Below are 11,689 nucleotides of genomic sequence, written 5' to 3'. Positions count from 1 at the left end.
TTAATTAATGTGAAGACACCAAAATCGCATTAATACAATTCAGCCATTGTTTCGGGACAGTGAAGCAAAACAAAATCTCTACTACCATATGCATAGTTGCTCATGCTGAACTGCAGAATCAAAGTAACTCTTCTCTGGTTTTATTCTCCGGAAGATTTCATCAAGAACGTGATATATCTCAGAAGATCTTGGGTGTGATTTATCTTCCACAGTAAAGTTATGAACTTCAACACCTGTTTCCACAAGATAGCTATACCCAGCAGCCTTTGTCATCGTTTCCTTCTTCATCATCTTCCTCATCCTCAAAACCCCATCCCACTTCTTATTCGCAGCGTAGATATTCGACATGATCACATAGTTACCTGGATTTGAAGGTTCAAGCTTGAACAGTGCTTCGCTTGCTATCTCTGCTATCTCAACATTGCCATGGAAACTACAAGCACCCAAAAGGGTTCCCCAAACGACAGCATCTGGCTTCATCGGCATTGTTTTGATGAGATTATAGGCTTCTTGCAGCTTCCCAACACGCCCCAAGAGATCAATCATGCATCCGTAGTGCTCTAGCTTTGGGGAAATCTTGTGAACTTGCTCCATGGACTTGAACAATTCTTTGCCTTTCACCACCATCCCACCATGAACACAAGCTAGCAGCAACCCAACAAATGTCACTGCATCAGGTTTTTCTCCTTCTCGCTGAAGTACCAACAGAAAAACATAGTGTAAAAACTCTTATCAAAACAAAGGAATCAACATGCATTGAACTGAGGAAAGAAAAGAAAACGCTCACCAACATTTGGGCATAAAGCTCAAGAGCTTCGTCGTGTTTCCCGTGAGTTGCTAGGCCACTGACCATGGAGTTCCATGAGCACAAATTCCTCTGGTTTCCGATTTCATCGAATATCCGTTTAGCTACATCAATCATCCCACATTTTGAGTACATCTCCAGTGTAGCATTACTCACGTAAATGTTATCGAAGAAGCCGTTCTCTCTAGCATAGCCTTCTAATCTTCGGCCAATATCCAATGCCCCGAGATTCCCACAAGCCGGAAGAACACTAGCTACAGTAATATGGTTCGGTTTAACGGTTTTGTTACTCTCCATACACAAAAACATCGATAAGGCCTTAGAGTAATTCCCGTTCTGAGAAAACCCAGAAATAACGGTGGTCCACGAGATTACGTTCTTACAAGGCATTGAATCAAACAATTCCATCGCCGCCTTCATATCACCTTGCCTGTTGTAAACCGTGATCATCGCATTCCAAACTGCTAAATCTCGGTTAGAAATTTCGTCGAACACCCGGCGCGCACAACGCAATGCTCCTAGCTTCGCATATTCAGTGATCAGAGCCGTGCAGCAGAAGGAATCAGACTCGAACCCAGATCTGAAAAACTGCGAATGAAACATACGTAAAGTTCGAACTGAAGAAATCGAAGCAGAAGCGGCGAAAATGAAATTGAAAGTGTGGTGATTTGGTCGGAGGCCATTGAAGGAGAGGAGCCTGAAGAGGACGACAGATTCATGGGGCTGGTCATGAACAGAGTAAGCTTGAATTAGCTTATTGTAGAGGAAGATACAAGGGTTTCGGTGAAGATCGAAGAGCCTTCGGGCATAAGCAAGATTAGGAATCCGAAGCAATCGTTGAAGAGATCTTTGGTTTCGTCTACGCCAGTTTTGAGACATCGCGCGTGGAGTTGTTTGATATGATTCATTCCCACGCGCCTACCCTTCGCGCGGGTTAGTGACGCGTCGTAATTAGTGAATATTTTTGGGTATTATTGGTCTTATCGTGACGTTATGTATGGGCTCGTAAAATATTTGAAGTCTCCGGCCCATATAATGAAGATATCTGTCAACAATTTTGAAACATATTTTTGGTACTTTCAAAAAATTATAAGAATTTTTTCTATGATACAAATTGAATACGGATGGATGGATCTCATCTAATATAGAACCTATCTTCAGTGTTTCATAATTTACAAAAATATCTCCATATTTTATCTCCCAAATGTTCATTTTGTAAACTACTCTTGTTAAATGGTATATTTAGATATCATACCAGCAGCATAAGAAGAAAATGTCACTTGGAGTACAGATCTGGCATGTGATGTCAAATTTATGAAGGAAAATAATGTAGCATAGAAAATAATCTAAGCATATTCTATATACTCTGATTCTGTATACTAAAATATATTAAAAAAAAAACAAGAATTATAATTTATAACATGTTCGAAAATATCAAATCTATAAATAGTGTCTATTGTTCTTTGATTATGAACATTCACATAATATTTAACAAAAAAAAATCACATAATAAAACTATGGATTTCACTAAGAAAGTTTTGATCGTATTTGCTCTCATCATTATGTTGTTGGGTATCTATTCTATTCATTGTCGTCAAAGTTTTAAACCCATGATGCCTTGTAAGATTTTGTTATATCTGTAATTCACTACTGAAAAAAATTGTTTTATTCTTTCTATAGGGTTTGGAGAAGGACGTTATCAATGTTTCGACACAAAACCATGTCTGCAAGGGATGGTGAAATGCATTGAATTCTGCTCCTCAATGGGGACTGCAAATGGACAATGTAATAATGAAAACCTATGTTGCTGCATTTATTAATGTTGTTTACATTGTAGTTGTAATGCCAAAAGATTAATATCTTTGTTTCTTTCTCAAATCAAATATAGTCCATACCAAAATGGAAAAAATAAAAATAGTTTGATTATCTAAAACTAAAAGATTAGATATTCTGATCGTGCATCATCATAAACATCGTCTGCATGGTTTTGTTTCTCTATATAATAATCTCAGTGGCGTCGAGCTTATCGGTTTTAGTAAATTCATTTCCGTAGCCAACAATTCTTTGGCTTTGGTTCCCCAACAAATGACATCTAATAAATCGGAAATGAAAGAGTGTAATTTATCTTATATCCAAAGGTGGAAGGGTAAATACAATCGATCCTGTTTCCTTCATGTCCAAATTTAGCTAAAAATGGACCACCAAACTTGATTTATCTTCGAGTTGTATTTATCCGCCGAATTGGATAACGCAAACAATAATATAATTTAATATCGTCCAGAAAAGATAACCTACAACATAATTCCTTGTGGATATTATCAGCATTAACTAACTTCTAAGTCAGAAAAAAAAAATCAAAATCAAAATTGTTTAGAAAGAACAAAACCAAAAAGCGTTTATTAGTTTGTTTTCTTGTCATCTTCTTGGTCAGTGATCTTCTTCGTATCCGCAGACTCATCCTCACCTCCAAAACCAAACTCGTTGACACGTGTTTTGTCCACAGGATAAACCCATCTCTGGTACAAGTATATCAAGAATATCACATCTGCAACAACACCAAAATTGGATCATCATCAAATTTTGTCAATTCCAAAACTGTCTTATAAGACACGAAGCAACAACAATCTCAGGGATAGATTGACTTGTAATTACCATCTCGGAAGACAGAAAGGCGATGCAGCATTGGCATTTTGATGACAAAAGCAAAGAGATCGTCAATGATGGTGTTAAGGAACTTATATGTCATTTGCCTCCATGGTAAATGTGCTACTGACTTGAGCTTATAGTTGATGAACAATTGAGGACACATCATTATGAAACCTGCAAAAACACAACACACATTGGTTTCAACTCAAACAAAATCAATCACAAGCTAGTACTGAGGTCGTGTAAGAGAATTTTGAAGGCTTTTTTTACCAAACATGTAGACGCAGCTCGTTAATGAAGATAGGATCCATGAGTACCAGCTCTTGTGGCGTTCATAGGCGAGTGAATATATGGAGAATCCCGCGACAAGGAGGAGAAGCACATATGATAAGAATTTAATGGCGATATCATCATACTCCTTAGTCTTGTTGCTTGCATAGGATTCACGATCGTGGAACCTCAATCTTGGAATCATTCCACTTCGATCAACCTGGGAAATTTAAATGTTTGCCACGGTTTTATGCAAAGAAAAATATCAGATGAAAATGTGACACGATGATCTTTTTGATTGATGTTAACCAGATTGTATGTGATATTAGATGTACCTCTATCCGCATGGCTTTCCCTATTTTCCAGAACTCGATGCAGACGCCAACTCCAGAACTAGCCAATATCATCCATGAAGTGTCGTTGTCAAGCAGGTAGAGGAAGATGATTAACTGACAGATAAAGTTCAGTACAACAGACTTTGCAGACAGTCCTTCCATAGATTTGTTCTTGTTCCAAAACTGGATATCTGCAGGGAAAGCATCAGATAATTAGAAAACTAAATTTCAAGAAGCATTTTAGGATAGTAGATTTGTTCTTGTTCTATTTGGCGCTTACCATTTTTGAATGCAAGGAAGTCAAATACAGAATGCAGCATCGAAACAAACATTGTGACGCCCAACAGATAGGGATTTCCTTCCAAAAATACCCTCTGCAAGTAAATTATATATTAACCATAAAAAAAAAATCACGTTCAAATCGAATTAAAACACAAACACATTACTTACATCTCTAGTTAAAGTCGTTAGATTCACATCTTAGTATATAATAAGACATATGAAGCTAACTGAGCACAAAGGACCAGAATTACCTTTAGTTCGTCAGATTCACCATCAAGCATGCTTCCATAGCTACGATGAATCTGGAAAGACTGATCAATCTGCTGAAATAGCTGCCACTTTGTCATGCTTATGGGGCTTACTTCTAAGTTAAGTGGTAGTTCTGAGACTGTCTCATTGATTGCAATCAACTTGTCCCTCAGCAGCCAAAACTCATTGAAGAAAACTGTAGGGTAGTAGTTAACTGTAGTCGGTTCTACCTGTAAGTCTGCCAATGAAGTTGAGGAAAGCAAATAGAAAAACGGGCAAGTAGACACTCACGTTTCAGTTCCTGAGAATTTTGAATTTTTATACGAGTTTAAACCAACTTATACTAAAATGGCATGGCAGATGAAACATGCATTGAACTCATGGCTAGTGCCTTCAAATGTTAGAGAAACATGCCCATAGTTGTCAAAAAAAAAGAATAATAATATGCACGCCATCCTTGGACAAATGGAAGGATACAAGGAGCAATGTTTGGTGGTACACCATGCTGTGGATAGCTGGAAGGGAATGGAAAACAATTAGCACACGTCTTTTAAAAATATCATTGAGTGAGCCCAAAAGAAAATTATCTATGCCATAAATCCATTATTCATCTACCACTTATCAGAACCAACTTACCGAGTAAAGTCATCGACTAGGTTAATTGTGACATTTGGTTTCCAGTAGGATATCCATTCCACAGGGCCCTCATCCTTGAGATCCGAGTCATGACCATCATCCTCCTGCGAAGTCTGCTTTGTGTTAGTTCATAAGAGCATAAGACAGGCTACATAACAGGCCAAATAATACATAAAAACCATATGCAGATTTTTTCCATAGATGCAGACCTCAGCTTCTGCATTGGATTCAGCAGAGTCATTGGGATTTCCCAACAGACTCTTCTTCTTATCTGCTTTTCGCTTTGGCAAGTAAGTCGCAACAGCTGAAATAGGGAAAAGAGTCGTCCAATTTAGAGACTACATACACCAAACTACCAACAACTGTTAAAAAGGGTCGTCGTTCGTCTAGGAAAGGGAAGGCTTACGGTGTGTTCTGCCAAAACTATTAAGAGGTTGGTATTCAGGATCGCTAGGATCTATAGGATAACCAGATCGAGCAAAGAAGACATGAGCATACAAACTTCCATTATTCTTCAGTGCCTGAACAACAGATATCTTAACTAAATAGAGCCTACATATTAATAGCGAAGGAAGTATGTGAAGCAAACCAAATAACCTATTACCTCGGATGGATAATACTTCATTGACAAGGTCCTAGTGCTCTCTGGCTTCCACACAGCATAAGGTATGTTTGTCTCGTGCCAAACAAGCGCATCATCATTGCCAAAGTCACTGAATTTATCATGCTCCGAGAGATAAAACCACATATCCTGAAGTAAAAAAGAATGGTTACCATTTAGAATCATATTGAAACAGCATTCTTAAATCATCACCAAATCCAACTTTTGCTTTTCAAATAAATCATAGAGTAAAGCATGAAACCCATCCAAGAAGTTGAGGAATTAGAATCGTACGCAACCACAGCAAAACCCTAAACCGCCCAGAAGTGGGAGAAAAAAAACTGTGCCAAGACAAATTCTGTGATTCGACCCCAAACTAAACGTATTTTTGTTTCAAGCGAGAAGGCGATAGAAATCAATCGAATTGCAGAAATCCAATTAATCAGAAGATTACCAAAGGTTCTCCTTTCTGAAAGAGATTGGACATAAGCTGAGATGGTTGAGAAGGATTCGCAGGTTTTTGTTTCGGAGAAAAGAACTTAGAAGCAAAGTAGCAGAAGACGGCGATTCTAATGATTCCGGTAATCGTCTGCCCAAATCCACCAGCTTGTCGTTGCTGCTGCTGCGGCTGGCCATCGCCGACCGCCGCTGTTTCACCTGCCGGTGAAGCCATATTCGCAGAAACTTGTGCTTTCGTCAATCGTCACTGTCGAATCAAAGCTGAGAGATGTAGCTTTACAGTACTTGATGTGAAAAAGCAGAGTCGAGGAGAGAGATATTTATGGGCGTTTTTTTTTTTCTTCTAATTATTCAAAAAGAATAACGTATTTGCATGTTAGGACCTAATAAAATTGTTATATTCTTACTTATCCCGATAGCTTTAACTATAATCAGAACAACCCCTCTAATTATTTAGTCCACTTCACTCAGCTAAAAATCTCGCTTGCTTTTATGCGGAGACGGAGACTGAACGAAATTCCATTACTCCATTGCTTGATGCAATAAGGAACTGATAAAGATTGTCTTTTTTTTTGTTGGTTCTCTCAATGTCTGTCACATGTGGTCAACGCTTATATCGTTCTTGCCCATCCGGTGTTTGTGGAAATGTCTGATCCAAATTCCGTGACGGGTTAAACGGCCGTTGCTAAGATATTTACGGAAAATATGGAAGTGCTACGGCAATTTGTTCAGAATTTTCGATTTTCTTCTGGTTTTGGAATTGATCACAGAGTTTTTTCGGATGTTGTCAAAGCTTGCGCTTCAGTGTCTGAGCTTACATCAGGGAGGGCTCTGCACGGTACCGTGGCAAAGCTTGGTCATATGGCCTGCAATGAGGTTTCAAAGTCAGTTCTTAACATGTATGCGAAATGCAGGAGAATAGATGATTGCCAGAAGCTGTTCAGGCAAATGAACAGTGTCGATCCTGTTGTTTGGAATATTCTCCTGACTGGACTTTCGAATTCTTGTGCTCATGAGACGATGAGGTTTTTCAAAGCAATGCACTTTGCGGATGAACCTAAGCCCAGCTCCGTTACCTTTGCGATTGTTCTTCCTGTGTGTGTTCGCCTTGGGAATTCATACAATGGCAAGATTTTGCATTCTTATATCATTAAAATCGGGTTAGACGAAGATACACTTGTGGGGAATGCTCTGGTTTCCATGTATGCCAAATGCGGGATTGTCTTCCCTGATGCGTACACTGTGTTTGATAGTATAGCTGATAAAGATGTTGTCTCATGGAACGCGTTAATTGCAGGGTTTTCTGAGAACAATATGAAGTCCGATGCTCTTAGATTGTTTTCTCTGATGCTCAAGGAACCTATAGAGCCGAATTATGCAACAATTGCAAATATTTTGCCAGTTTGTGCTTCTATGGACAAGAACATTGCATATGGATGTGGTAGGCAGATTCATGGTTATGTTGTGCAGAGGTCTTGGTTGCAAACTCATGTTAATGTATGCAATTCTCTTGTGAGTTTCTATTTGAGAGTCGGACGGATAGGAGAAGCAGCCTCAATGTTTACGAGGATGGGTTCCAAAGATCTGGTTTCATGGAATGTTGTCATAGCCGGTTATGCATCAAATTGTGAGTGGTTTAAAGCCTTGCAGTTATTTCAAATTTTGGTGCATAAGGGGGATGTTTCTCCTGATTCGGTAACTATTGTCAGCATCCTTCCTGTCTGTGCGCAGTTAAGTAACTTGACCATTGGCAAAGAGATCCACAGTTATATTTTGCGCCATTCTTACCTCTTGGAGGATACATCAGTTGGGAATGCTCTCATTAGTTTCTATGCAAGACTTGGTGACACAAGGGCAGCGTATTGGGCCTTTTCGCTGATATCCAAGAAGGATATAGTATCTTGGAATGCTATACTTGATGTCTTTGCAGACAGTCCAAAACATTCTCAGTTTATGAACCTCTTGCGCCACTTATTTGATGAAGCAGTAATTCTTGACTCTGTTACTATTTTAAGCATAGTCAAATTCTGCACAAATGTACTGGGAGTTGGTAAAGTAAAAGAAGTTCATGGGTACTCAGTTAAGGCCGGTCTTTTAGACGGTGAAAAGGAACCCATGCTTGGCAATGCATTGCTTGATGCATATGCCAAATGTGGTAATGTAGAATATGCTCATAAGATTTTTCAAGGTCTATCAAAGAGGAAAACTTTGGTTACCTATAACTCAATGTTATCAGGATATGTCAATAGTGGAAGTCATGATGACGCTCAGATTCTGTTCCGTGAGATGTCTACTACTGATCTCACCACTTGGAGTTTAATGGTTCGTATCTATGCTGAAAGTTGTTGTCCTAGTGAAGCCATTGATGTTTTCCATGAGATACAAGCTAGAGGAATGAGGCCTAACACTGTGACTATCATGAATTTCCTTCCTGTTTGTGCGCAGATAGCCTCTCTGCATCTAGTAAGACAATGCCATGGATACATTATTAGAGGCGGGCTTGGAGATATCCGCCTGCAGGGGACTCTACTAGATGTATATGCAAAATGTGGCAGCTTGAAGAATGCGTATTCTGTTTTCCAGTCAGATGCTCATAGAGATCTGGTTATGTTCACTGCTATGATAGCTGGATATGCTGTACACGGTATGGGTGAGGAAGCACTTATGATCTACTCTCATATGATGGACTTGGGCATTAAGCCCGATCATGTCATCATAACTACTATGTTGACTGCATGCTGTCATGCTGGATTAATACAGGATGGATTGCGAATATTTGACTCGATAAAAACGGTTTACGGTATGAAACCTACAATGGAACAGTATGCTTCGGTTGTAGATCTACTTTCTCGTGGGGGTCGACTTGATGATGCATATTCTTTCATCACTCAGATGCCAGTTGAACCTAATGGGAATATATGGGGAACACTGTTAAGGGCGTGTACAACCTATAGTAGGATGGATCTGGGGCGCTCAGTTGCAGATCTTCTTTTGCAAGCTGAATCTGAAGACACTGGGAACTACATTCTAATGTCGAACATGTATGCTGCAGATGGGAAATGGGAAGTCGTGAAGGAGTTGAGAAACCTAATGAAGAAAAAGAAAATGATAAAGCCAGCCGGATGTAGCTGGCTAGAAGTGGATGGGGAAATGAATGTCTTTATGTCTGGAAATTGTTCTCACCCTCGAAGAAACAGTATTTCCGACTTACTACATGCTCTATATCTTCAGATGAAAGAACCAGTGACGTTTTAATCGATGAAGATTGTGAAACGCTGCAAAAAGCAAAACGCTGCAGAAATGTTACAGAAACAAGTCTTGATTGAGATAAAGCAATTGAACAGTCTTTCTCTTTCAATGATTTTGTTGTGACACGCTACATGTACATGATCTTTGAGATAGTAGGCAGAGAACAAGCTTATGATTAATCTGTTGAGTTTATGGTCTGCCACTTGAATTGGGAGATGTTAAAGGAAACAAAGTAAGCAATTCTGGTTCTGTATACCCTGGTTTAGACCTTGGCGATGGATGTAAGTAAAAGCGTCTTTCTTTAATGGCTTTCTCCTCTTCTTCAATGTTTGTTGTACAACTATCTGGTTCTCCTTTCTCCCCTTCTATCAATGACAAGTTAGAGAACAATGAAGAAGGGGTGCCCACTGGACTTGTTAAAAGGTTGGTATTACCAGATTTAGATGATGGTGTCGTACCAGTGGGCTTAAAGCTTAGAGGAGGTTTGACAATTTCAAGCTTTGGCCTCATACACTGCCTTCTCTCGTGGAGCTTAGAAGTCGGGCGCTTTTGTATGGCGGTTTTTATAACTGTTGCTTCTGGTACTGCTGTAGCATTGCTCTCTGATGGACCTGTCAAGCGCTGCACGATTTCTCTGAAAGTGTTGGTGTCAGTTTGGACAAATGTAGTGACGGGCTTGCAAGTTGCAACATTCTGACTTCCTTGGTTATTCATATGTAAGTTTTTCTCTGACAGAACAGGCTTTGATTTACACCTGTTTTTTTGGCCTCTGACCTGTGACAATGGTGCCGTTAGTGCAGTTGATCAGAAAACTGAAAAAATATATCAAATTTTAAAAAAAGGTGCCGTTGCAGAATTTAGTCCCGTCTAGAGAACCAATGAATGTCAATTCGTGTAAGGAGTTCAGAAATGAAACTGATGGAAGGTAAAAAATATTCAAAAACAAAAGTCTTCTTCTAAATTTAATCTCAGTCATCTTTCATTGAGAATTCCATCGTCATAATTTTTCAAAACAAGGAACATAAATAGCTACAGATACAAAATAAGAGGCAGTCGTGCACTCAAACCTTACCATTTAAAAAAGACCACTAGATTGTTATATGTAAATATCTGTGAGAGAAAAAAAAAATTGGCTTTTCCTGAATTTGCTTTAACTTGTTGTATACTCAAAAATCTATATCAAAGTTTGGTGCTATTACTAATTGTAGGAATGAAAATGAACAGGGCTTTTCATGTCCTAAATCTGACTTCTTTCATCATCTAAAGGTGGTTACTTTTCATATGATGAGAGAACTGTTTATAGAAGTTCTACATACGATTTACGGTTTGATAACCAAAGCTAATGCCTGATATCATTTGTGTTTCTGTTCTATGACTCCCTACAGGAATCACAGGAAATATTTAAAATAAAAAAGACAGACACATACCTGAAGAGCAAGCCGAGGAAGCAAGTGAAGGCGAATGTGAATGTGAATGCTGGTTTCTGAAGCCAAATCAAGAATTAGGAACTTAAAACAGAAGAAGAGAACAAGGGAGAGAGAGAGAGAACTAAAAGGAGATATAAAGACTGTTGTTGGTCTAATGGTCACAGCTCAGAACTTGTTCATGTACCAGAAAAGAGAAGAAAATGAAGAAGAGGAAAAAAAGGAGCAGAATATGGAGGAAAGAGGAAAAAAAGACTCTTTTATCCCTTTATTCTTAACCGTTTTCGGGTTTGGGTTTATGTCACTTTTTTCTTTTCTTTTTCTTTTAGAAATTTGTTTGGTCAAACATCAGAATGACAAATTGTGATGAGTTTATTTCATGTTGTCGTGAAGGAATGGAGAAAGGAAGTTAAAGAAGGAAGAAATGCATGCCGTTTCGGTTAAGGAGATAGGGAGAGAGAGACGTCACAGCAACCTCTCCACCCCAATATATAAACCAAACAACGGTTTTTGTTTTTTCGTTTTTGTTATGTTTTTTTTTTATGGGCTTTATGGGCTGTGTCTCTGTGGAATCTGATGAGATATTTAACTGAACTCATAACAGTTCCTCAACTGCCTTAACTGACTCTGTTCTTCCTCTGTGGATATTTGGTTGACTCCTTTCAAGGTTATGGCCATAAAGAACTTTAATCACTGGCATAGTCAAAATATAGGAGATAACAATCTTTACCTT

The 11,689-nt window shown here is 38.8% G+C and overlaps 5 protein-coding genes and 1 long non-coding RNA gene across 10 annotated transcripts; 3 read left to right on the top strand and 3 right to left on the bottom strand.

Annotated features, from left to right (window-relative positions):
* Positions 1-11: 11 nt before the first annotated feature.
* LOC18019607 (pentatricopeptide repeat-containing protein At5g08510) lies at positions 12-1,723 on the bottom strand. The gene is given in 3 exon segments (XM_006399287.2): positions 12-693; positions 788-1,650; positions 1,653-1,723. Coding segments are annotated over 3 exon segments (1,536 nt in total). The 5' UTR covers positions 1,714-1,723; the 3' UTR covers positions 12-81.
* Positions 1,724-2,292: 569 nt separating this feature from the next.
* LOC18019606 (defensin-like protein 109) lies at positions 2,293-2,625 on the top strand. Its single transcript, XM_006399286.2, has 2 exons — positions 2,293-2,425; positions 2,486-2,625. The coding sequence occupies exons 1-2, from the start codon at positions 2,323-2,325 to the stop codon at positions 2,623-2,625; spliced, it is 243 nt and encodes an 80-aa protein (XP_006399349.1). The 5' UTR covers positions 2,293-2,322.
* Positions 2,626-3,054: 429 nt separating this feature from the next.
* Positions 3,055-6,552, bottom strand: LOC18017606 (cleft lip and palate transmembrane protein 1 homolog). Of its 2 annotated transcripts, none has more exons than XM_006399285.2 (12): positions 6,279-6,552; positions 5,828-5,974; positions 5,630-5,744; positions 5,433-5,527; positions 5,224-5,336; positions 5,065-5,102; positions 4,590-4,825; positions 4,337-4,430; positions 4,057-4,247; positions 3,722-3,941; positions 3,458-3,625; positions 3,055-3,350 (listed from the first exon to the last, which is right to left on the bottom strand). In XM_006399285.2, the coding sequence occupies exons 1-12, from the start codon at positions 6,495-6,497 to the stop codon at positions 3,205-3,207; spliced, it is 1,782 nt and encodes a 593-aa protein (XP_006399348.1). In that variant the 5' UTR covers positions 6,498-6,552; the 3' UTR covers positions 3,055-3,204. The 2 variants fall into 2 exon arrangements, with proteins under 2 accessions (XP_006399348.1, XP_024011833.1); XM_024156065.1 differs by having other exon boundaries at positions 3,118-3,350; positions 5,224-5,327.
* Positions 6,553-6,943: 391 nt separating this feature from the next.
* LOC18017605 (putative pentatricopeptide repeat-containing protein At5g08490) lies at positions 6,944-9,654 on the top strand. 2 transcript variants are annotated; one of them, XM_024156389.1, is made up of 2 exons: positions 6,944-8,925; positions 9,031-9,654. In XM_024156389.1, exons 1-2 carry the CDS (start codon positions 6,989-6,991, stop codon positions 9,536-9,538), a joined length of 2,445 nt encoding a protein of 814 aa, XP_024012157.1. In that variant the 5' UTR covers positions 6,944-6,988; the 3' UTR covers positions 9,539-9,654. The 2 variants fall into 2 exon arrangements, with proteins under 2 accessions (XP_024012157.1, XP_006399347.1); XM_006399284.2 differs by having other exon boundaries at positions 6,944-9,654.
* On the bottom strand, positions 9,552-11,062 carry LOC18017604 (VQ motif-containing protein 31). Of its 3 annotated transcripts, XM_024156391.1 has the most exons (3): positions 10,960-11,062; positions 9,991-10,306; positions 9,552-9,897 (listed from the first exon to the last, which is right to left on the bottom strand). In XM_024156391.1, the coding sequence occupies exons 2-3, from the start codon at positions 10,244-10,246 to the stop codon at positions 9,722-9,724; spliced, it is 432 nt and encodes a 143-aa protein (XP_024012159.1). In that variant the 5' UTR covers positions 10,247-10,306; positions 10,960-11,062; the 3' UTR covers positions 9,552-9,721. The 3 variants fall into 3 exon arrangements, with proteins under 3 accessions (XP_024012159.1, XP_024012158.1, XP_006399346.1); XM_024156390.1 differs by having other exon boundaries at positions 9,552-10,306; XM_006399283.2 differs by having other exon boundaries at positions 9,552-10,301; positions 10,960-11,032.
* LOC112086748 lies at positions 9,899-11,624 on the top strand. The gene is made up of 3 exons (XR_002899611.1): positions 9,899-10,248; positions 10,918-11,244; positions 11,350-11,624. It is a non-coding gene; the product is annotated as an uncharacterized LOC112086748 (long non-coding RNA).
* Positions 11,625-11,689: the final 65 nt, after the last annotated feature.

Source organism: Eutrema salsugineum, unplaced genomic scaffold, assembly GCF_000478725.1.
Source record: "Eutrema salsugineum unplaced genomic scaffold, Eutsalg1_0 scaffold_2, whole genome shotgun sequence".
Classification (NCBI taxonomy): Eukaryota; Viridiplantae; Streptophyta; class Magnoliopsida; order Brassicales; family Brassicaceae; genus Eutrema; species Eutrema salsugineum.
This window is presented reverse-complemented; position numbering and strand designations above follow the sequence as displayed.

Bases quoted from the DNA above. Each gene is read 5' to 3' on its own strand.
- LOC18017606 (XM_006399285.2), bottom strand. From the start codon at position 6,497: ATGGCTTCACCGGCAGGTGAAACAGCGGCGGTCGGCGATGGCCAGCCG. The intron at 5,103-5,223 runs GTAAGTTGGTTC...ATTCCCTTCCAG, and splicing joins CTAGTCGATGACTTTACTCG to CTATCCACAGCATGGTGTAC. The intron at 4,248-4,336 runs GTAAGCGCCAAA...CTTTCCCTGCAG, and splicing joins CTTCCTTGCATTCAAAAATG to ATATCCAGTTTTGGAACAAG.
- LOC18019606 (XM_006399286.2), top strand. From the start codon at position 2,323: ATGGATTTCACTAAGAAAGTTTTGATCGTATTTGCTCTCATCATTATG. The intron at 2,426-2,485 runs GTAAGATTTTGT...TTCTTTCTATAG, and splicing joins TTTTAAACCCATGATGCCTT to GGTTTGGAGAAGGACGTTAT.
- LOC18017605 (XM_006399284.2), top strand. From the start codon at position 6,989: ATGGAAGTGCTACGGCAATTTGTTCAGAATTTTCGATTTTCTTCTGGT.
- LOC18017604 (XM_024156390.1), bottom strand. From the start codon at position 10,246: ATGAATAACCAAGGAAGTCAGAATGTTGCAACTTGCAAGCCCGTCACT.